At 38.3% G+C, this 24,845-nt stretch overlaps 1 protein-coding gene across 1 annotated transcript; it reads right to left on the reverse strand.

Moving 5' to 3' along the window:
• Positions 1 to 1,700: 1,700 nt before the first annotated feature.
• On the reverse strand, positions 1,701 to 24,845 carry Dnajc8 (DnaJ heat shock protein family (Hsp40) member C8). Its single transcript, XM_077791246.1, has 9 exons — positions 24,737 to 24,845; positions 22,190 to 22,291; positions 14,687 to 14,743; positions 10,961 to 11,027; positions 10,274 to 10,368; positions 8,570 to 8,641; positions 5,252 to 5,343; positions 4,302 to 4,377; positions 1,701 to 2,519 (listed from the first exon to the last, which is right to left on the reverse strand). Exons 1-9 carry the CDS (start codon positions 24,812 to 24,814, stop codon positions 2,397 to 2,399), a joined length of 762 nt encoding a protein of 253 aa, XP_077647372.1. The 5' UTR covers positions 24,815 to 24,845; the 3' UTR covers positions 1,701 to 2,396.

A 24,845-nucleotide genomic window follows, 5' to 3' on the forward strand; every position in this document is an offset into this window, starting at 1 on the left:
ACTTCAAGGAGCAAGGCCCTGGGTTCAGTCCTCAGCAACACACACATACACACACACACACAAAAAAAAAAAAAATTCAGCAGTCTTCAGTCAAATCAGGAACTCGTCTAAATGTAAAACAATTTGCCAGGTGCAGTGGCACACACCTGTAATACCAGTGACTTGGGAGGCTGAGACAGGATGATGGCAAGTTTGAAGCTAACCTCAATTGCTTAGTTAAGACTCAGCCTCAAATTTAAAATAAATAATGTGGGCTGGGGTTGTGGCTCAGCGATAGAGTATATTAATTTATATTAATAAAATAATACATTTTATTAAATGTAAAAATAAAAATATTGTGTCCACTTAAAAAAATTAACAAATAAAATAAATAATGTAGTTCAGTGGTAAAGTGCCCCTGGATTCAAACCACAGTACTGCCAAAAAAAAAATTAGGAAAAAAAAATTAAAACTAGCACAACTTATGGCAAAGCTGTGCTCTTCAGGCCTGCTAAGCTAATAACCATGGTTGACCTCTAAGGAAGGAGTGGATTTAATAGCACCAACATGCTAGAAGGGTGTCACTTTGCCTGCCTAAAACCCATCAAATGCTGCTCCCTGAAGACTGCACTACCTCATGACACTTATCAGCCAGGTAGGGTGACTGAACACAACTTCTTTCTACCTTAATCTGATACTAGTCAGAGTCACACCCACCCATTCATAAAAGGTTTGGACATGCTCAGCTGTACTTGAAAGGACAGTAAGATAATCAACTTTCTATTTCCTTGTGCAAAGAAGCAAATTAAAATTGTTATATCTTGATATCAGCAGACATCATGCCTTTCATGATCATTTTGTTTACTCATCTTTTGATACTACAAAAGGAAAAAGTCTTGTTTTGAATCACCCAGCTTCTCACACCTTCACATATCTTCTTCACTTCTCCCTTTATGCCCCTCCTGAGGGCTGATCCATTCTCTCATAGCAAGCAGAATGTCTGAGGATATATTATAAGCTGGGTGCTTTCATCCATTGTTTTATTTAATCCTCGAAATGATCAGTATCTCAGGCTTGGGTGTAGTGGTACACGCCTAAAGTCCTGTGGCTATAGGGAGGCCAAGGTGGAGGATCACTTGAGCCCAGGAGTTTGAGACCTACCTGGGCAACACAGTGAGACCCCTGATCTCAAAAAAAGGAAAAATGACAACCATCAACTCGGGAGGCTGAGGCAGGAGGATTGACTAGTTCAAAGCCATCCTCACAACTTAGTGAGGCACTTAGCAACTCAGTGGGACACTGTCTCTAAATAGAATACAACAAAAGGGATGGGGATGTGGCTCAGTGGTTAAGTATCCCTGGGTTCAATCCCCAGTATCATAAAGAAAAAAAAAATGACAAAAAAACAAACAAAAAAAATCAGTATTCTCATTTTACACAGAAAAAAATAGTACACTGGCAACACTGATTTGCACTATGGTAGTTAATCTAAACACACCAAGGATAAACCTTCCCTAAGAGAAGCCACAGTCTTTGTGTGTGAGGTACTGGGGATTAAGCCTAGGGGCTCACACATGCTAGGCAAGCACTGAGCTACATCCCCAGCTCTCCTTTTACAGGTGAAGAAACTGGTAGGGAGCTATGTATGTTCAACCCCAATTTCAGGACTAGAGCAAGCTAGAAGGGACCCATCTTTGGAATAACATCCGAGGGAGAGTACATCAGTGGTTTGGGTATAAAAATTTATTATACATAAAGAATATTACCACTAACGAATGCAGACAGGCTAGGACACAATGGTACTGGATGGAAGATGGCTAGCTCTTTGGAACAGGTTTATAAGTGGCTCAGTGCTTCATGCTGATTGGTCAGTCAGACAGAAGGGCACATGCCAAATACAAGAGGACTTCAGGGCATCAAGCGACTGCTCTGTATGCCCACACTGCCTTCCTTTTCTGATCCGGGGCTTCAAAAGATGGCACACCCAGAAACAAGAACTGAGGCAAAGGGGCTTCCTAATGCAGCCCAGTCTTGTCTCTGAAGTCACAGAAACACCACTGTAAGCAATATGTTTAATTAGATGATTTCCACAAACTATGGAGTTTCTAACCATCACAATTCAGTGAAGTACAAAACATTAAGTTACAGGCTGTGGGAAAGAAGGCAGCACCAATGGTGGCACCTTCCAATCCTGGTTGTTCTAAGGGTAACGGGTGGGGGGAGTCTTTTTTAAACAGAGCCCCTCATTTCAATGTACAAAAGAATTACTCTGATCGATATTAAATTGTATTGAAAACAAAATGGACTAAAAAGCAAAACTATTCTATGTTGGGGTGGAGGTGGGAGGAAAAGAATGAGTCCTTCAGAGCAGGAAGGAGGGAGCTGGGGGAAGCTTCTGTGGCTGTGACCCAGGAGGGTCACTCACGCTGCTCCATTTTTACTTTCGGTGGTCTCAGGAAGGTCCGATTTTTCTTCTCTTTCTTCCCCTTTGTATTTGCTTGGAAGTTTCGCCAGCTGTCCACCCGACCATCTCGACTTTCCTAAGAAGAAAGAAAAAAGAAGAAGAACAAAACAAGTTTGAGATGAGGAGACTAGTTAATAAGAGGAAGGACCTGACCCTGCCTTGCCATCTGTCCACCCTCTGTAGCCCAGCCCAGTTCAACCCTCTGGAATAATACAAGAATAGAACAGAGCCAAGCTTTCTCCCACTTCCAGGGGCCCAGGAGTCTAATACCACCTCCCAGAAGCAGAGTGAGTCACAGGTTGGAAGAGAAGGGCACAATGAGTAATACTCATCACAATAATGAGGTCCTCATTTGTTGGAGACCTCTGGGCTAAGTGGTCAGCATACGTTCTCCTTTTTTTTTTTTTTCAGAGCTAGGTATAGAAGCCAGGGCCTGGGACATGCTAGGCAAGTGCTCTACCACTGAGCTACATCCCCAACCCTAGCATATGTTATTTTTAACCTTTACTACAGTGTGTACTGCAACTAGCATTTCACAAATTTCTCTGGATTTCAGAAAGGTTAAATTGTTTTCTCAAAGTCACACAGCTAGTCAGCAGTCCCAGCCATTCTTTCCACTACACCTTCCTATTGTTCTCCTGAACTTGGATGAAGGCACCAAAGCCAGCTGTGCTGAGAGGGCCACAGAATCTATATCTTATTATCAAGGGACATGCTCTTTTCTTTCTTTTCATACATGGGACAGAAACAAAGTCATCAATTCTAGTTAACCAATGTAGCGTTCCTTGCGACAAAAACACTCAGGGTCACTCCAGGGGAACTAGGCTGTATAAAATAACCACACAAGAGACAGAGATACCTTTTTCTTTGGGGGTCCTGTGACGACTCCTCTGACCTTAAGGGTCCACAGAAAGAGAGAGTGAGTACTGAACCCTTTTATTGAGGTAAAGCCATTCAAATGAGGCAAGGGGTCAGGTTTCAGGAGTGTGAGTCTAGCTTCCTGATATATCCTGTCAGCAGGTTGACTGACATCTAAGAAAGCCACACCCAAAGGAAGAGCAAGAGCAGGGGACACACAAAGGGCATTTCCATGGAACATTCTATCCCAACAGGGCAAAGGGATAATATCACAAAGGAACAGGTGATCGTAGCTCAATCCATGGGGCTACAGGAAAGACACATTCTGCTACTTCGAGGATCGGGGCAATATCCAGGTCACTATGAAAGTGAATAACAGAGTCTGTTGCGATCACAGGAATGCCAGTCATTCAGCGAGACCTACTCCCACAAACCAACCCTGAGTCCTAAATTACATAAAAGAAAGACCAGTGGGTGGAGCTATAGATCAGTGGTAAAAATGCTTCCCTAGCATGTCACAGACTCTGAGTTCAAGTCTTAGCATTAAAAGAATTTAAAAAAAAGACAAAGAAGGAAGATCAAATGATGCTACAACCCAGAAATTGACCAAGAATATCAAAGAAGAGTCAAGTTCAAAAACCTCAGATCTCAGCAGGAAAGACACAGGGGTCACAAGGACCTCAGTTTCTACTAACAGTCCTCTAGGTAGGGTACTACACTATGTTTACCCCCTTAAATTAAATGCACAATCCATTTTTCTTAGGCCCACTTTGCAGCTTTGCCTACCACAATTTCTAAAAAACCACTTGGGGATCCTCATTGCCCCTGCCAAAACTACAGAGCTTATGAGGTTGAGTCAGACCAAACTCAACCTCTACAGCTCCTACTCTTCCCCACATACCCCATTTCCCTCTGTTTGCCTTAGTAGGTCCTGGGAATGCCCCAGGAACCAAGTTTCCTTATCCTGAAATAAGAATCCCTAGCCACTTTAGCAGTTTACCTCAAAGTTTTTCTGCCATTCCCTTTCTCGTTTGGCTTTTTCTTGAGCTTCAATCTCCTCTTCCCTTTGTCGTTTCCTAGTGGAAAAGACATAAAAAAAATATTTATGTGATATTTACAAAATGTGTTAACTATAAAATTTAAGGTATGTCCCTATAGAAGCAAACATATAAAGTCAATCAATTCCTTAGAAGTTTAAAAGATGGCTGTCTGGAAAGGGCTCAAAACATTTTTGTGAAGGTCTCATTCTAAACATGCAAATGAGACTGTGGGCAGGGGTTTGGGAAGGACGTAGCCATCCCTGTTATAAAGAAAGATAAGGTAATCAAACCTGGCCTTTAGTAATCTAAAATGTTTGGTTTAGCCAGCAACAAAGTTATGTTGAGAACCACCTTATTTCAGAGAAATGAGTTTCTTTATCAAAAAGATCTCTGGACAACACCCAATTCTAAAATAACATATCACAACCTCAACTAGCAAAATCTAGTTACTGCTGAACTCCAACCAACAATACAAAATACAGGAACCAAACTAGCCGCCATATTTCTAATGATATGGAGGCTAGTTTGAAATCATATTAGTATAAATGATTACATTATACAATATTATATACTCACCAAAGTTGCAGCTACAAGTCCCATAAAAGGTTCTGGCCTCAGTAACAATGGCCTTAATTACCGTGCCTATTTTATTCCAGAAAGTCAGGAAGAAACACACAATACTTCTGAGTAAAACTAAAATCCCTAAAGGACAGGTCAATTTAGTATTTCCCAAAAGTCAAACAACACTTCTTACCATGGTAATTCAAAATCTTGGCAATTTTAGATAACTATTTTAGACAGCCTCTTAAATGATGTACTACCCAATTCCTTCATTAGGAAAATCCCAAGAGACCAAAGTTAATTAATTTAGGCATTTAGATATAGCTCAAAGGAATGTACAGATGTGTACCTTTCATGCATCTCTTTGGCTTCTCTCTCTTTTCTTTTAATTTCCAGCTCAGCAAAGAGTTTCATGGTCTGTTTATATACTGCTTGTTTGAACTACAAGAAAATTAAAGACAAAAGAAAATAAAATTAAGTATTTTACAACAACTTTGAATCAAGTACTTGCATTTGGAACCCAAGACAAAAAGCAGATTAAAACCCAGCAATGAAAAAAGATTCTTCAGAGAGAACCAGTTAACAATGCTGCTCTTAGAAGATAAATCATCTGTCAACCTAAGAGATCTTTCCTCTTCTACCACACACACAGATGGCACCAGGAATCTGGCTCTGGCAAAAGCTCTTAAAAGAATTCTATATTCTATTACCACCACTTGATGTTTTAGAGGGTACTCTCCTCCAAAGAGCTTGTAAAAATAATTTTTACTTTTTTCCAAAAATATTTTACAATTATCTACTCAGCCAGACCAAAGCTAGGCAGTAAGCTGGTTGCTATGAAACTGATAAGTCTCAAGGGTCTACTAATAAGGCAGAGCTACTTGTTACCCCTCCACTATAATCCCCTAAGGGACAAAGTCACCCAACATAAAAATCCGTGTTTCCACCAAGCACTGTGGCATATGCCTATAATCTCTGCAATTTGGGAAACTGAGGCAGGAAGATGGCAAATACAAAGCCAGTCACAGCAACATAAGGAGACCCTAAGCAATTTAGTACGACTCTGTCTCAAAAATAAAAAGGGCTGGGGATGTGGCTTGTTCAGTGGTAAAATACCCCTGGGTTAAATCCCAAGTAACCAAAAAAAGAAGAGTCCATATTCCCCAGGTTTCCTGGTAGCTAGGTATGGCCCTATAACTTAAGTATTAGTTAGTCTATGGGATGCAAGGAAAAGGGATATATACAACTTCTGGAATGCTTTTTGAGGTTCTTCCCCCTTTCCTCTATTCTCCTGTTTGGCACATGGGTGAGCTGATGAGATAGACATCCTGAACTATGAGGATGGGGCAACATCCTTGTTTATAAAGCCAAAGAACAGAGTAGTCCAAGACCATGGGTGACACACAGTATAGAGCTGCCACACCAGCAGCCACCCTCCCCAACACTATCATATAGGAGAGACAACAAATCTCTATCTTGTTCAAACTACCAACATTTTGTATCTCAGTTGTATGCACCTAACACAGTGACAAAACTGATAATACAGCATTGGGGAAAAGACACAGGAGTAGTAGTTGTTGTTTCTGATGCTGAGGATCAAACCTAAGGTCTGATACCTGGTACACAGGTGCTCTACCTCACTCCCAGCCCACAAAGAGCCTTTTAAAAAAGTGTATGATAAGCCAGGTACAGTGGGGAATGCCTATAATCCCAGCAGCTCAGGAGGCTAAGGCAGCAGGATCGCAAGTTCAAAGCCAACTTCAGCAATTTAGCAAGGCCCTAACAATAGTTAGACTCTGTCTCAAAATAAAAACAGAAAAAGGCCTGGGGATATGATTCAATGGTGAAGCATCCCTGGCACTCTAGCACCAAAGAATTAATAAAAAATAAATATTTTGGGCTGGGGATGTGGCTCAAGCGGTAGCGCGCTCGCCTGGTATGCGTGCGACCCGGGTTCGATCCTCAGCACCACATACCAACAAAGATGTTGTGTCCGCCGAGAACTAAAAAATAAATATTAAAAATTCTTTCTCTCTCTCTCTCTCTCTCCTCTCTCACTCTCTCTTTGGAAAAAAAAGAAAAAATAAATAAATATTTTTAAAAATTTTTAAGTGAATTATATAACAGCCTTAAAGAATTTATAAAAATTACAGAGAAATAAGTGAAAGTAAGTGACCTAGCCCTTATCACACAAAGTTATTAATAAAACCTTAGTCCCGGGGCTGGGGTTGTGGCTCAGGGGTAGAGCACTTGCCTGGCATGGGTGAGGCACTGAGTTCGATCCTCACCACATAGGAGTAAAGTAAAATTGGGGTGTTGTGTCCATCTACAACTAAAAAGTATTAAAAAACAAAAATAAAAAAACCACAATTCCCTCTCCACTAGCTAGCTTTATTTATTTATTTATTTGTTTGTTTGTTTGTTTATTTATTTATGAGAGAGGGTCTAAATTGCTCAGGATCTTGCTAAATTGCTGAGGCTGGCTTTGAGCATGCACCACCCCAGCTTAAACCCAGGAGCGCTTAACCACTGAGCCACATCCCTAGCCTTTTTTTTTTTTTTTTCCTTAATTTTGAGACAGGATCTCACTGAATCTCTTAGGGTCTCACTAAATTGCTAAAGCGGGCTTTGAACTCATGATCCTCCTGCCTCAACCTCCCGAGCCACTGGGATTACAGGGATGTTACCATACCCAGATTTCCACCAGCTTTTAATTCTTTAGTTTCAGGAGTTCTTAAGAATAACTAGGTGCAGTGGCACACACCTGTAATCCCAGCAACTGGTTCAATCTCCAGTACCACAAAAATAAATAAATAAATAAAAAGCCAGGTGCAGAGGCGCAGCTTGTAATCTCAGTGACTTGGGAGGCTGAGCCAAGAGGATTGCAAATTCAAGGCCAGCTCCAACAAGTTAATGAGGCCCTGTTTCAAAATAAAAAATAAAAACAGCTATAGTTCAGTGGTCAAGCACCCCTAGGTTCAATCCCCAGTAACACCCCCTCCCCAGAAAAAAGTAGAATCTCCCTTAACCAATGTCCACTAAATAATCCATGGGTTATCTAAAACCCACTATTTTCTCTGCAAAGCATCACCTGAAGCACCATGAACACCCAGGACCAACAGACAGACAACTGTTACCAAGGGTTGGCTATATTCTTCCCAAAGCTTTCTACGACAGCTATAATTATTATAATAGCTACAGGGATTTAAATCTCAGAAATTGATGAATATAGTTATAAAATAAATGCTTGTTTCTTTGAAAGATCCATTGCACTTGAGTTCTAAAAAATAATTGCTGGTGAATTACATACAAGAAATCTGGAAAAGACTAAAAAATGAATCACATTTATTGGATTGCTTCAAAAAGAAACCAAGTTTACAGTATACTTCAAAAGAAATTAAAAGTAGATAATATTTGGTGTGCGTGGCTTATACAACAGTCAACTGCAAACTCCAGTCAACAGATGTACACCCAAAGTAGTAGTGACAGTCCTTCATCAGAGTAAGGTGAATGAATGTAAAATTATGTTTCAGTGTACAATTATAACATTTTAAGTTAAAATGTTTACAGCACATATGCATCTTTTTCAGGCCTCCCTCTCTTTAAACCCACCAATCAGTGCACCCAATCAAATAAGATAGAGTTGCTTTTCTCATATCTAACTTACCAGCTCAGGATCATCTTCCTCTACATTTGTAGGTTTTCCTTCCTTCTTTAATTGTTTTTTCCGCTCTTTTACCTAAAAAGAATTTTTTTCATCAGAAGATGAGCACCCACACTTTGAGATTACCAATGAGCTGCACACATCTGATGTGTACACTTTTCTGTATAGACATAACAGGAAGTTTACAGTAAGAAACAGCAAGCCTCCCCTCACCAAAACAAACAAAAAACTTAGCAATGCAACTAAGGAAAACTAGGAATACTAGGTCCTTTCTCTAACCTCATCTAAAATCCAATCTACCAGAAAGGATGAGAGAGGATCTGGAAGATCAGCAACTCCTAAGACTGAGTCAGATCCACATAGCCTTTGCTTCGCTGAATATCTATTTACCTGTTTACTTTTCTTGACTTGTGGTTATACAGTTACAGTAATAAAAACTACTACAACAACAAAAACACTGATTGTCACATTTTAGAAGAAACTACAAAATTGTGACATAAGTGTAAGTAGGATTTTTTTAGCATTTCTACAACTACATTCTTATTCCTTTTCACTGTGAAACTCCCTGAAACCAATAATTTTCACATCACACTAACTTATATTTTTATCACTTTAGCCACCACTGAGTCTTAAAAAAAAATCAAATATACCTATTCACACAAGTCCGATATAACTGCATTAAATAACCTATTATATCATCCAAGTCAAGTGCATTCCAAGCGCTGAAAGGCCCTACTGCCACCTTGTGGTAAAGAAGTATAAGGGTGACTTTCTTACAGGTAAAATACAAAAAGGAAGGGTTCCTTAACTACTACAACGACTTAAGGACAAAAGGTCATGCATTTTTCTGATATCTACTAGGATTGGACCTACAGGTGCCATTTCCAACACATGACCAGCGGGATGCAGTTATGGTCCTTCATCTCTTCTTTAAATTTACTTTATTCATCTAAATTGAATTCTTCTTCTTCTTCTTCTTCTTTATTATTATTATTATTATTATTATTATTAAAGTTCTATTTCAGACTCCAAAACTCTTCAAAAGGCAGGTCACATTCCACATTCACTCACCATTGAAACAGCTCTTATAACAGCCTTGAGATTCTTGCTCCAGCAAGTAAAACATTAAAGACCTTTCTTACCTCAAGCATGCCTCTTCCAGTCACTTATAAGATTTATAAAATTCCCCAAAAGCAAAAAACAAAAACAAAAAACACCAGCCATATCTGAATTTCTTTCAACTGAGTCCTTTCCAACTCTGTTATTAACATGAATATGTACCTTCTTTAAAAAAAAAAAAAACTTTACTCAGATCCCCTAGCCAGCACTTCTCAAGTCCACATTCCAAGCCCTTCACAGGGACAAGAACAAAAATCAAGAATCAAGCATCATATCACACAGCTGAATCACTTTTCTACTATGAGCGGAAATGTGGCAACATGTAATGAGCAGCTCTGTCCACAACACAGGACTGTTTGGGAAAGAGAGAAGCAGTATCCTAGTCATTCCTTATCCTGAGCTCTTCTCTTGGGGTGAAATTTAGCTTTAGGCACACACTATTTTTCACTACAACAGATCTGTGGTGGAGACCACATAAGTAGTCAGAAGTAATGCTGGTAGGCACTACTATGTTACATTTACCCTCCTACATGGTGCCCAAGGCTTGCTGATACTTCCTATAAACACAGCAGCACTATAAATACTTACAGTGTGTTCCACGTATTCTTTTCCTGCCTGAATTACATCCAGGGCCCTCTTCTTTTGTTCCTGATCCAGTAGCAACTTGTAAGCTTTGTCCACAGCTAATGCAAAACATTGAAATTAACTGTTTCTGCAAACACCCTCTGAAAATCTGAACTATACTCAGGCAGTGTAAATGGACTTGTGCTGTCTAAAAGCATTCCCTACTTTGTCAAATTATTTACTTGTTAAACTAAATTTTTTTTTAAAAGCACTGATCTATAACAATAACCTTGAAAGCCTTGGAAAAAATTTAGTACAGCCTCAAGGCTAAATACACCAGATCCAGATTAAAACTCAGAGATAAAATATTTCCTATTTTTTTATATTCAAAGAAAAAAATATCCTATGCAATAACAGTCTTGTTGGCACATAAAAGTTTTAACAATATTAAGGTCTACTTTTTCTTTTTTTGCAGTGCTGGAGATCAAACCCAGGGCCTCATGCATGATAAGCAAGCACTCTACCACTAAGCCACATTCCCAACCCCCAAAGTCTACTGCTTAAAAAGCAACATTAAACAACTGTTTTACTGAAATCCACAGCCTTTTCATGACCAGAAAATAAAACTATAACATTCTTTTTCAGAACAAGGAACAGTTAGCTCCTAGCATTGAAAATATATTACTCAGAAGCAGGTAAATTTACAAATACCTTCAAAAGCCTTTTGTGCTCTATCAGCATCATCTTGATTTTTGTCAGGATGCACCAATATGGACAACTACAAGAAAAGTTAGGATCATCAATAAGAGAAACATTTAGTAACTCTTGGAATGCATTGTATTCCCTTTACTACACAAAATGCTTAAGATACTATGACCAAAAAAGGCTCAGTAGGAAGCATTTTTAAAATTTTGACGAATCTCATCAAATACCCCAAAATATTGGTCTTTAACAAAATTCAAAAAGTAAATGCACAAGTGGGAAACATATACGCAAATCTGAGACCAAATGGAAGGCTAACACGAAGATGTTATAAAAATTCAGGGGAAGAGGGAAATCAAAAAGTACTATTTTGATCCTTATGCTGAGTACTGAGGGGGACAAAGCAGGTCTGAGAAATCATCTTTCCTAAAAGAAACTTTTCCTAAAAGAACCCCTAATATAAAATAGTGGGTTCCAGTTACACTACAAACATCTTTTCAAAAATACAGATGTCTACTTTCCACCCCCTGACCTGAATATCTGGCACCTGAACTTCGTAAACCTCTATTACAACAGGTTTCAGATAATAATAAAGAATTATTGTTAATTTTGTTAGATGAGATAAGCAGTTGTACAAGAGAATGTCCTTTATTTTGGGGGGATATATACTGAAGTATTTAGGGGTGAAGCATCATGGTGTGGGAGGCCAACCTTATGGGTGACTGAGTTACACTCCCCAGCTGGGTGCTGAGGCACTCAGTCACAGAAATGGGTGTGTCTTGCTACAGCCCCATGGGTGAAGCTATGCTCACCTGTTCCTTTGTAATATAACCCTTTGCCCTGTTTAGGATAGAATCTTCCATGGAAGTGCCTTGCGTGTGCCCCCTTCTCTTACTGTGCCCTTGGGTGTGGCCTACCCAGGTGTCAGTCAACCTGCTGACAGTGGACATCATGAAGACAGACTCAGCCCCCTGAAACCTGACCCCTTGCCTCATTTGAATAGCTTCTCCTCAATAAAAGGGGTCAGCGTGTGCTCTCTCTCTTTCTGCAGACCCTTAAGGTCAGAGGAGCCGTCACAGCGACCCCAAAGAAAAAGGTATTTGTGTCTCTTGTGTGGTTATTTCGTGAAGCCCAGTTAGCCCAGTTTAACTAGAGTGACCCCTGAGCCTTTTAGTCTCGAGAACAGAAACCCGGCATCATGGTGTCTGCAATTTACAAATGATTCAAAGATATACAGTTAATGAAGTGAATGCTAGACATAGATGTTGGGGTATATGAGTACTTTTGTTCTTTCTTTTTAAAATATAAAATTTTCATAATAAGGGAGTTGTGGCTCAGTGGTAGAGCACTTGCCTAGCATGTGTGAGGCACTGGGCTCAATTCTCAGCACCTCATATAAGTAAATAAATGAAATAAAGGTCCATCAACAACTAAAAAAATATTTGGAAAAAAATTTCATAATAAGAAAGTGAAAAAAATAAAGAAAACTTACACAGGTGATTCTTCCAGACATCTGTAATTAAGATACCTGACATAATGTTATTGACAGACAAAACCCAACTTTTTCAAACAAAGGAACTGTGTTAAGGAACAAAAACAAATGGGAAATTAGGCCATTATACAAAAGGGTGGGAGGGGAATATAAAGCTAAATTGAGCATTACTAGAGCCATAATCCTGTGGTCTAATTTCCAACTTAAATCACTTACTAGTATGAGACCTTGAGTCACTCATCTAACCTCTATCTGCCTCAGTTTCCTGCTCTAGAAATGGAAGAATATTAGGTACCTATATCTAAGTGGGTTGTTGAATGAATGAGATTAATATAAGTAAAGAAATTAGCATACTCGTAAATATTGACAATAGTTAGTATATAAGAGGACATGATAAACACCAAGACATTCTAAGTGCTTTAAATACTTACTCATGAATTTTACAAAGAAAGTAACAGGCATAAAGGTTTAAAGAAACTTGCCCAAGTTCACTCATACTGCTTGTGGGTGATACAGTCAAGATTTAAACTAAAGTCATACAGCTCCAATGCCTCTCTTGTAAGGCCATATAATAATTCAATAAAAATTCTTGGCTCTTAATGAGTTCTTAAATACATAAAAAGCTGTTTAGATTAAGGACTTGAATGCTTGCTTATTAAATTGGAAAAGACTGCTAATGCATTGTATGAGGAAACAAGATTTTTGGAAAAGGAAAAAAAGTCAAATTTAAGTGCAGAGTAGAGCTCAGAAAAAAAAAAAGTTATAGAGTTATATATTGGGAAATGACTGAGCAGGAAAAGATAAAAACAATTTTGGCTTAACAGTAGATCAAAAGATGACTATGAGTCAGCAATATGGAGAAAATTCACTGAAGAAGCAAACATAATACTGAATATTAACAAGCATATCATACAAAACTGAAGTATTACATTCAGCACTGGTTAGGTACTATTAAAATATGAAATACATCAAAGAAGTTAGGGATGGGGCTGGGGATGTGGCTCAAGCGGTAGCGCGTTCGCCTGGCATGCGTGCGGCCCAGGGTTCGATCCTCAGCACCACATACAAAGATGTTGTGTCCGCCGAAAACTAAAAAAATAAATATTAAAATTCATTCTCTCTCTCTCTCTCTCTCTCTCTCTTTAAAAAAAAAAAAAAAAAAACAAAGAAGTTAGGGAAGGTTACCAAAAAGTATAAAACAGAAAGCCCAAATATGTGGGGGGAAAAAAGAAAAAAGAAATCCAGGCACGTTTTTTCAGTAATAATTAATGAATTCAGTTTCAGATAACATTGCAAATATCTTCGCAAAATGACTAATTTTTAACTTTGAAGTATCCTTGGCATGAAATTAAAATATGATTAATGTATTTTAAAAAATAAATATAATAAAATAGAAAACCCTATTTGCAAAGATAAATTATAAGGAATATCATCATTCAACTCCTAGGTTATTCAGCTGTGAAAACTGAGACTGTTTTCAAAAAAGTTACTATAAAACTTTGTAGTTCAAGTCATTAAACATAAGAATGGCCAAGAATCAGAGGCTGGCAGATCTACTTTCCTGGGGAATTTTCAAAAAGAACTTTAAGTCAGGCAAGGTAATGTACACCTGCAATTTCAAGCTACATGGGAGGATGAGGCAAGAAGATCACAAGTTCAAGGTTAGCCTGGGCAACACAATGAGACCCCATCTCCAGTTAAAAGCACTCTCAATGTTAAACCAGGTATTTCTTAGGTATCTACGTAAGTTGGGAGATAAAATTGAAAAATAAGACAGGCACCACGGTACACACCCGCAACTCAGCAACTCAGGATGCTGAAACAGGAAGATCACCTGAGAGTTCAAGGTCTGCCTGGGTAACATAGGCAGATCCTTGTCTCTTTAAAAAAAATTATTGAAGATCGAAGTCTTAAAGATAAAAAGGTGTTATGAATCACTTTAATGTGTTCTCTCCTAGAAGACAGGGGATTTAGTAAGCATGACTCCATATAAATTCTACTAGTCTATTCTTAAATTAAGGGGCTAGAGAGATTCTCTTTGGATACATTCTATTCACAGGTAAGCTAAAGTCATTAAATTATTTAATATCTTTTATCATTATGAGTTTTTTAAAGAACAGTTATCTAGTCTTAAGTTGGGGGAAAAAAAGTTTAAACTTTGGCCCCAAAGTATCAGGTTGAATCATATGTTTTACAGATTTTTCAAAAGATTCAAACTCTATTACAGGAAAATAGTATTGTACCTGCCGAAACCTCTTTTTTATTTCTTCATCTGTCACTTCTGGGTCTATCTGAAGAACCTGCAAGAGTCAAAATCAAAATTGTAAAAAGATTAAATAATTTATATTTGAGAGGTAGCCAATAATTATATTTAATAGAGCTGGGATATATAGCTCAGTCAGTGATAGAGCCCAGCATGCACAAGGCCCTGAGTTCAATCTCCAGCAACACACACACACACACACACACACACACACACACACACACAGAGTAAAATTATAATCAGCATTTAGAACAGTACCCTTTGTTCTAGAACACTGACTGACACATAGTTCTAAAAATTGCTCAAGAAATACAAATGATCAAGTCAGTAACAGAATAAAAGCTATATTGATTTGAGGTTCTCAATTAAATAATGCTAACTTTCCATCAGAAAATGATTTACCTTACACCCAGAGACATATTTTGTTTTGTTTTTGTGGTGCTGGAAAGTAGAATCTATTTTCAAGGCAAGCACTCAACCCCTGAGCTACTCCATAGCCTTAGAGATATTTCTATATCATAAGAAAATACATTTCTCCTTCATTTGTTAAGTACCAGCCATCCCACCTCCCCTTATTCTTTACAAATGTAAATAAAGCACAGCAACTCAAGAGAAAAAAATTACACCCTACCTGATTTTCATCTCAGTAAGAAAAGGTCACTTTGTAATTTACATAGCCCAATGACTCTCAACCCTGAGTAAACATGAGAATCACTGTGGAAACCTGTGAGCAATACATGGGACCCACTTTAGGAAAGTGTGATTCCAACTCTGGAGAGGTAGAGTACAGACAAATGACAGGGACATCTATATTTTTTGAGCAACACTTTCAAAAAAAAAAAACAAATTTCATCACTCTTCTCTAACCTGATGCGTTCTGGTGTTGACATTCCCTATCAGGGACTCTGACCCCATCACCACAAATATACTCATTCATTCAAATGTTCATCTTATAATTACTACCTGAATATATTCATATGTACTAGAAATGCAAAAATAAATAGGGGGAACTTTTTTGTTTTGTTTTTATTTTTGTTTTTGGTGGTACAGGAGATTGAACTCAGGGGCACTCTACCACTAGTCCTTTTTCATTTTTTTTTTTTTTTAAAAGAGAGAGTGAGAGAGGAGAGAGGAGAGAGAGAGTGAGAGAGAATTTTTAATATTTATTTTTTAGTTCTCGGCGGACACAACATCTTTGTTGGTATGTGGTGCTGAGGATCGAACCCGGGCAGCACGCATGCCAGGCGAGCGCGCTACCGCTTGAGCCACATCCCCAGCCCCCTTTTTTCATTTTTAAGACAGGGTCTTGCTTAGTTGCTGAGGCTGATTTCAAATTTGCAATCCTCTTGCCTCAACCTCCCAAGTTGCTGGAACTATAGGCATGTGCCACTTCACCTAGCAGGGGCACATATTTTAACTGCTATAGTAAGTGCTTTTTACAGAAGAGAGTGGTATAAGTAGATGAGTTCGTAGTGCAGTCCATGGGTTTCACATAGCATGTTTATTTGGTATTTAGGGCCTGAGGATGGTGCCAAAAAAGCAGAGGTTAAAAAGAATGTTAGAAATACTGAAGAATAGGCCCCACTTCGGCCTGAATAAATTATAACAAACATTTTAACAAGAGTCCCATATGATCTGTATCATAGTAGAGTTTGAGACAGACCCATAAGGAACGATGACTGAGGTAGAAGAAATAAGTACATTCCAAAGTTAGTAGAAATGAGGATTGGTTAATAAGGAAAGCAAAGAGAAAAAATGAAAATAAGTCTTCAAATAAAAATACAGAACAGAAAAATCAAAACTGAAAAAAGGTCTTCTAAGTTTAGTCAAACACTTGCAGGGTCTTAGAAATACCTGGCAACAAGTAATATAAAGTTTTTAAAATATATAGTCCACCAACAGCCATAGCAACTAGTTGGCAATGAAGCAGAATAATCATTATTGCATTAATAAACTATTTTTTCCTAATCCTGGGGATGGAATCCAGAGGCACTTGTTTCTGAGACAGAGTTTTACCAAGTTGCCAAGGCTGACTTCAAACTTGTAATTCTCCTGCCTCAGCTTCCTGAGTCTCTGAGATTACAGGTACACACTACCACACCTGGCTTTTAAATTAACAGACTTTTAAAGGGTATAACAGGAGCATACCCATTCTCAAATACTAGGCACACAATCAAGGATAAGGGAGAAGTGAGACCAACTACTTCAAAACAAAAATTTTCAAGAGTCAGTGTACCCACTGATATCTTCCCAAGGGAAAAAGATTTGGGGGCTGGGGATACAGCTCAGTTGGTAGAGTGCTTGCTTGCATGCACAAGGACCTGGGGTCTAATCCCCAACACCACACCACACACACACACACACACACAATCACACACACACAGAATTGGGAGTCACTCAATAGGAAGAGCAAAGCCATTTAAGATTACCAACAAGGGGAGGTTAACTTTACATACAAAAATATTCAAAGGAGAACCAATGGTTTTAGGGAAAAAGCTTAAGGACCCTAAAAGGTGTCCAAAGTGAATGATAAAAAATGGAAATTCTCTCATCTTCACAAAAAGGTCTCTAAAAAAAATTACAGTTTGGAACTAATCATGCCAAATGTACTCCATAAATCTTGGTAGGTTCTTTTAAAAAATATATATTATGGTGTATATTTGAGATTTGTAGCATGTCATGGGATACACACAGATAGAAAAATGATTACTATAGTGGGTCAGTTAAAAGCATAAAATTGCTATACAGGAGATCTGGGGGACAACTGGGGCCATTTGAGTGTGGATTATATGCTGGATGATGTCTGTTTTTATTTATTTATTTATTTATTTATTTATTTTTAACGATACTGGGATTGAAACCAGGGACGCTGTAACACTGAGCTATATTCTTCCTTAGCCCTTTTTTAAAGATTTTATTTTGAGACAAGGTCTTACTAAGTTCCTTAGAGCCTTGCTAAGTTGCTGAGGCTGGCCTTGAACTTGTGATCCTCCTGCTTCAGGCTCCCAAATCACTAGAATTACAGGAATACTGCATCATACATGCCTGATGATATAATTTAATCAATTTTTTTTTTTTATGTGTGGTAATAGTATTGTGGTTATTTGGGACAGTATTATTGGTTTTTGTTTTAATTGTAGATGAACACAATACCTTCACTTTTATTTATTTATTTTTATGTGGTGCTAAGGATCGAAACTAATGTCTCACATGGTTAGGCAGGCACTCTACCACTGACCCACAACCCAGCCCAAGTGTTCTTGTTTTGGGATGCATGCTAAGGTATTTAGTAATGAAGTGTTAGAATATGTACAGCTTGCTTTCACACATATGGTAAAAAAAAAAAAGAAAAAAGAAAAAAGACACCACAAACACACAAAAAAAGTTATTTTTCCAACTTTATATCATATATGCACTAATCACTGGCAACAAATATTCACCAATTGCCTTCAAAACTAATCAACTCACAATGGGCACATTGGCACATGTCTGAAATCCCAGTGACTTAGGAGACTAAGGCAGGACTGCAAGTTTGAGACTAGCTCAAAAAATAAAGAATGAGACCCAGTCTCAAAAAATAAAGAGAGCTGGGTAGAGTGCCCCTGAGTTCAAACCCCTGCACCAAAAGCACACAAAACTAATTCAACCCTCAGTTGAAAGTAGCCATTAAATAGTGAAAATAAATGTTTTACACCTGTCACCCAAACCTCTTTGAAATCAATTTTCTATATTCAGTACAAACTTCAGAAGCACTGAAGACAGCTAGATAGAGTAGAACATAAGATTCTAGAGTAGAACATAAAAAGTAATCCTGACAATAATGAGTAACACCAGGTTGTCAGTATGGCTCTAAGAAAACAAAGAGGTGCTAGGAGCAGAGATGAAACCTGTAATCCTAGCTACTTGGGAGACTGAGGCAGGAAAATCAAAAGTTCAAGGTCAGCCTGGGCAACTTATTGAGACTGTCTCAAATAAAAATAAGGCTGGGGATGTAATTCAGTGGTAGAGTATTTGCCTAGCATATGTGGAACCCTGGGTTCAATCCCCATCCCTGGGATTAAAAAAAAAGCAAACACTTTTTTTGTGTGTTCCAACTCTGCAAAGGTTTATTGTAACTCCATTGTGCTTCAGGCTTTGGAGATATAGTAATGAGAGAGATGCAGTGTATTGAACCTCAAAGAGCTAATAAATCATCACACTGTGGGGCAGGAAGAAGACTTTACTGTGGCATTCAGATAAGTTCCTGAACTCAATTACAGTAGTCTCCTTTGGTATCTTCAGGAATGTGGTCTTAGTTCACACCTGAACTCCCTGACCTGCTAATAATGTGTAAGTTCCGGAGTCTTGTAAAATAAATACCTTGAAATCCTAATACAGAACAGGATAAACAGAAAAGGTCTGTGGATCTGGCTGGTGGATCCTTATAATTTCAAAAGGAGCATCAAAGGACAGAGTACATCTAACCTTAAGGAAGTGGAGGGAGGGCCTTTAGATTAAGAATAATCACAGAAGCTGGGCTTGTGGCATACCTATAATCCCAGCTACTGGGGAGGCTGAGGCAGGAGGATCGTGAGTTCACAACTAGTCTCAGCAACTTAGTAAGGCCCTTAGCAACTTAGTGAAATCCTGTCTCAAAATAAAAAATAAAAAGAGCTGGGGATGTGGCTCAATGGTTAAGAACGCCTGGATTCAATCTCCAGTATCAAATTAAAAAAAAAAGAATAATTGTAGAGCCAGGCACACCTGTTATCCCCGTGAGTTGAGACTAAGGCAGGAAGATCACAAATTGGAGGCCAGCCTCCACAAATTAACAAGACCATGTCTCAAAACAATTTTTTTTAAAGGCCAGGATATAGTTAAGTGGCAAAGTATCCCTAGGCTCAATCCCCAGTAATGAAAATAATAATAGTAACAACTATAGAATTCCTAAGAAAGATGCTTACATAATGGCTTAAAGAAATGTGTCCAAATAAAGAAATGGTAGGAAGGAGGGGGTGGGGTTATGGCTCAGTAGTACAGTGCTCGCCTAGCATGCGTGAGGTACTGGGTTGGTTCCTCAGTACCACATTAAAAAAAAAAAAAGAAAGAAAGAAATGGCAGGTAGGAAAGAAAAACACATGAACAATGCTCCCTAGATAGAGATTTCTGCAATAAAACTCTGACTTCCAATCTAACTTTCCCAGTTTCTATCTGTTGCTCAGTAAGGACTATTGGAGGATGGCAAGTTCACAGCCAGCCTCAGCAACTTAGCAAGGCCCTAGGCAACTTAGTAAGACCCTGTCTCAAAAATTTAAAAAAAAAAAAGAGTCTAGGGATGTGGCTCAGTGGTTAGCACCCCTGGGTTCAATAACCAGTACCAACTAAAAAAAAAAGTTTGAGGACAGCCATCACTGCAGTGTCTCCTCTAACTAGAAAAAGACCAGTATGCATACCTTTGTAGAAGATCTGATTCATTTAATGTCTCAAGAGGTACTACATTAAAAAACAGAAGTCACAGATTTTTCTAATGGGCTAATAACACATAATTTAGGGCTGGGAAGCTATAGCCCAGTGATTTCAATCAATAGCAACATCCCCCCCCCAAAAAAAAAGCAACTTTGTAAGGCAATCACATATACTAACACATATACAAAGTAGCTGACATGTTCATATGAAACATAACAGACAACAATTCTAAAGGACAGTCATAGAATCTTGCCTAAACATAACTTCACACCTTCCTGAGGATGCAACTTTAACATATCTATCTTCACATATTCAGAACTACTTACTATGCTCAGAACAAGAGCTATGAGGCAGTTGGTTCCACTTCTAGAATGATATCAATTACTAGCGCACTAAAATTCTAGCCTTTACATTGGTCCCCAATAATCTGTCACTTTTCATCAAACAGATGAAAATGCCAATGACAATTAGCCCTCTGTAGTCACAGGTTCTACATCTATAGATTCAATCAACTACATGGATCAAAAACATTTAGAAAAACAGCTGGGGTTGTAGCTTGCCTAGCATGTGTGAGGCACTGGGTTCAAATCTCAGCACCATATGTAAATAAATAAATTAAATTAAATAAAGATCCATTGGCAACTAAGAAAATATTTAAAAAAACAACAACACACAACATTCAGAATAAAACTGCATCTATATTAAACACAAAGACTTTTTCCTGTCATTATCCCCTAAACAATATAGAACAATGACCACTTAAATAGCATATATACTACAGTACACAGAGAATGTGAATAGGTTAAATGTAAACATCACCCCATTACGTATCTCAGATTTTCCCTCTATGAATATTATGAATATAACAATATTCACTTTTCCCCCATGAATATTATGAATATAACAATAATCACTTCAAAATTATTTTTAAATGTCAACAGTTAGAAGCTAGTTTGAACCTGTCACAATAAAGAAATTATTAAATATAATAAACCTTTTAAAAATGTTGTAAGAGGGCTGGGGATGTGGCTCAAGCGGGTTTGATCCTCAGCACCACATGCAAACAAAGATGTTGTGTCCAACGAAAACTAAAAAATAAATATTAAAAAATTCTCAAAAAAAAAATGTTGTAAGAAAATATTTTTAGGGCTGGGGTTGTGGCTCAGCAGTAGAGCGCTCCCCTAGAACGTGAGAGGCCCTGGGTTAGATCCTCAGCACCACATAAAAACAAATAAACAAAGTAAAGGTATTAAGAAATATATATATATTTTTATAACAATATAATATAGCATAAAGTTGGGGCTAGGGCTATAGGTCAGTGACGAAGTGCATTACCAAGGACCTGAATTCAATTCTCAGCTCCTCCAGCTCCCTCAAAAAAATACTATGAAGTGTATGATCCTATTTTTAAATAAAACAGTTTAACAGGAGTGACTATATCTCTTAGATGGGATTAAACACAGTTATTTATTCTTGTTTGTTCTATTTTTTGCCTATATTTGTCAAGGCTGGTCTCAAACTTGTGATGCTCCTGCCTTAGCCTCCCTACTCACTGGAACTACACACCTTGTTTTACGAGTAGTTTAAATCAAGGACCCTAAATTTTTAAGGCTGGCTACCCCTTTACATCTGAAAATATTGTATATTTTGGTTGCTAAAAGATAATGGAGGGGATAGGGCCGTGGCTCAGCAGTATAGCACATGCCTAGCATGTGTGAGGCACTGGATTCGATCCCCAGCACCACATAAAAAAAGGTAAATAAACAAATAAAGGTATTGTATCCATCTACACCTGAAAAAATTTTTTTTAAAAAAATAATGGAGAACATTTCAAAGGCAAAGACCATCTCATTTTCTTTAACATGCTGCCTAACTGTGCTCACAGTAAAACTACTCAAGTTCAAAGACAACCTACCTACTGCATAAAGTTCTTTACTACAGAATTTTCTGAATCCCAACAGATACAAATTAACTGTGTGTTCTGATATAAGTCTGCCTGCAGATATCAGAGAGACCATGGCAACATCAATCAGCTCACCTCAAATGGGTTCAAGTTGAAATAAGAGGAACCAGGACGGGTCAATCTTTCAATCTGATTTTTGGACGTCAGAACTGAATCTCTCTTCTCTATTTGTTTCACCTAAAGAGGATTAAACAATTCATTAGTAACCTCATTAAATAAGCTCAAAGTTATCTTAACATAATACTCAGTAACATGTTCAGCAAACAATTATTTATATATCTATCATGTGCAAGATATTTTGCTAAACACTGAGGAATAATTACAACAGCTACTATTTATTGAATTTCAATAACATAATAATTTTACATGTATTTATTAATCTAAATAATCCTACTCGATAGGTATTACTATTATCCCCATTTTGCAGATAAGAAAATAGACTTAAAGAGGTTAACCAACTTTTTCCTAACTTTATAAAAGTAGAATTTTTATCCCAGCAGTTTGACTCTAGAACTGGCATCAAACTTCTTTTTCCCTTAAAAAAAAAAAAAAAAAAGATTCAAAGAGTAAGACACTGGGTTCAATCCCAAGCACTGCCTTCCCCCCCCCCAAAAAAAAGGATTTGAAGATAAATAAGTCATGACCACCACCCTCAGTTTCCACTCTAATGATGAAAGATTCACTTGCATATGTTCACACTTAATTTACAACTTTTTATTTAAAAAAAAATATAATGGTTACAATGAATCATGAACTATAAGCAGCATTAATAACCCCAAGGGAAGGAGCAAATAACTCCTCCCACATATCTCTAACAGAATTAGCAAAAATCCCTGTCTAGAAGACAATGCCAAGGAGAACAAACACTAGGTAGTCCTGAGGAAACATCCTAGGTGCCACTGTCAGGGTTGGAATGCTGGCTAGAATGAATCTCTAGTATGTTTTATACCATCTATGGTCAAAACAAGGTTGGAAAGAATTTCAATAACATAAAAAAGCCATTCCTTCTCACCATCTTCTCTCTTCACTCTAAAACAGAAGGATCACTCCTATCATACTCTCTAATCCTCTTTCCCAGACTTATTTTCTTCACAATACTTATACTCATAATCCTTATTCCTACTTACATATTACACTGTATATGTCTATGGTCCTTCTCTACAGAATGCAAGCTTTATGAAGACAGGATCTTTTCCTGTAATTCACTACCATATTCCCAGAACCTAAACAGAACAGTAGTGCATGGCAAGTGCTCATTATATAGTGGTTAATGACTGAAGACTTTCCTTAGGCACTTTCTCCCATCCAATTCAAATAAACAAAGGTTGCTACTTTTTTAAATTAAGAGATGGTAAGTAAAACAAGTCCCAATATAATTGCTGAGTCATTAGAAGTCAATAAACTTTAGTATCAGGGCATGGACCTGTATATATTTACACTCAAGTGAAGTATTTCAAAAGGACAGATTAAAAAGGATGTGCTAATTCATGGTTTTAAATGTAATACTATGAAGAAGATACTATGTAACAAGTGCCGTTACAAATCCCAGAGTTAGCTGGGATGTAGCTCAGTGGTAGAGCTCTTGCCTAGCACACAAGGCCCTGGATTCGATTTCCAGTACCACAAGGAAAAAAAAAAAAAAAAACGTTTACAAATACCAGATATAAAAGATAAATGAGGCATGGTCCACAATTTTAACTAACTCACAACTATTTCCTCATATCCATACCCTCTTACAGAGATCCCATCTTCAGCTTTAATTTAATTCTGGGAAAGATTCTTGTACTTTATATTTTGTAAAACTCTTTCTTATATGTTAACTCCCTTAATTCTAATGAAAATTCTTGCTTTAATATTAATTTCCTTGTTTTATAGTCATGTAAACTGATGACTGTCAAGATTAAGGCCCTGAAAGAATTCAACCCAAATCAAGTTGCCTTGCAAAACTTCAACCTGCGGGCCTTTGAGTCCAAACGCTATGCTTTTCTTTCATATATTCATTCATTTACTCAACAAATACTTAGCAAGCATCTACTGTACCCTAGGCGCTGGAGATGCAATAGTAAATAAAGCTCGGACCAAGCATGCTCCCGTCCTGACACCAAGTTGTTACCTGCTTTAAGATCCCGAACAAATTACTTCACCTCCCTACACCTCAGGTTTGTTATCTGCAAAATGGGGGGGAGAATGTAATGCCTACCTGTCATGATGCAGTGCCTAGTGTTGGTGAACCACAGAAATAATCACTAATACAACTCACTACAGAGGAGTCATGGCTTCTGTTTAGAATAAGACAGCTAAGTCACCCCCACTAAGGGCCCAATCTCTGCCAGCCCAAGCCTCCAGGTCTTAGGGCACTGTGCCCGCGCTCAGGCACCTCGCTGGCCACACTTGTATTTTCCCTCCAAACGTCGGGCACCCATCACTCATACAATGCAAGGGGATTCCCCCAGCAGCTATAGCTGCCAGAGGCGCGCACACACCCCCAGACCCCGCTGCCCCAAAGGCCGGACAGGAGGAGCCGGCCAACGGTCCAAGCCAGGAGATCCACTGCCTCCGTCCACTGGGAAAAAAGGCCCGAGTGGGATCTCCAGGCTCCAGTATTCCTCATTCTGTGTTCACCTCACTGTAAAAGGTCATAAATGCTTCCTCTGTGCTGCCTCCGCCGGCCGAAGCCCCGCTCTCTCCTGAAGCCGCCATTTCCCCGGCCCAGCCACCACGTGACCCTTCC

The sequence above is a fragment of the Urocitellus parryii genome, chromosome 11 (assembly GCF_045843805.1).
Source record: "Urocitellus parryii isolate mUroPar1 chromosome 11, mUroPar1.hap1, whole genome shotgun sequence".
Taxonomy (NCBI): Eukaryota; Metazoa; Chordata; class Mammalia; order Rodentia; family Sciuridae; genus Urocitellus; species Urocitellus parryii.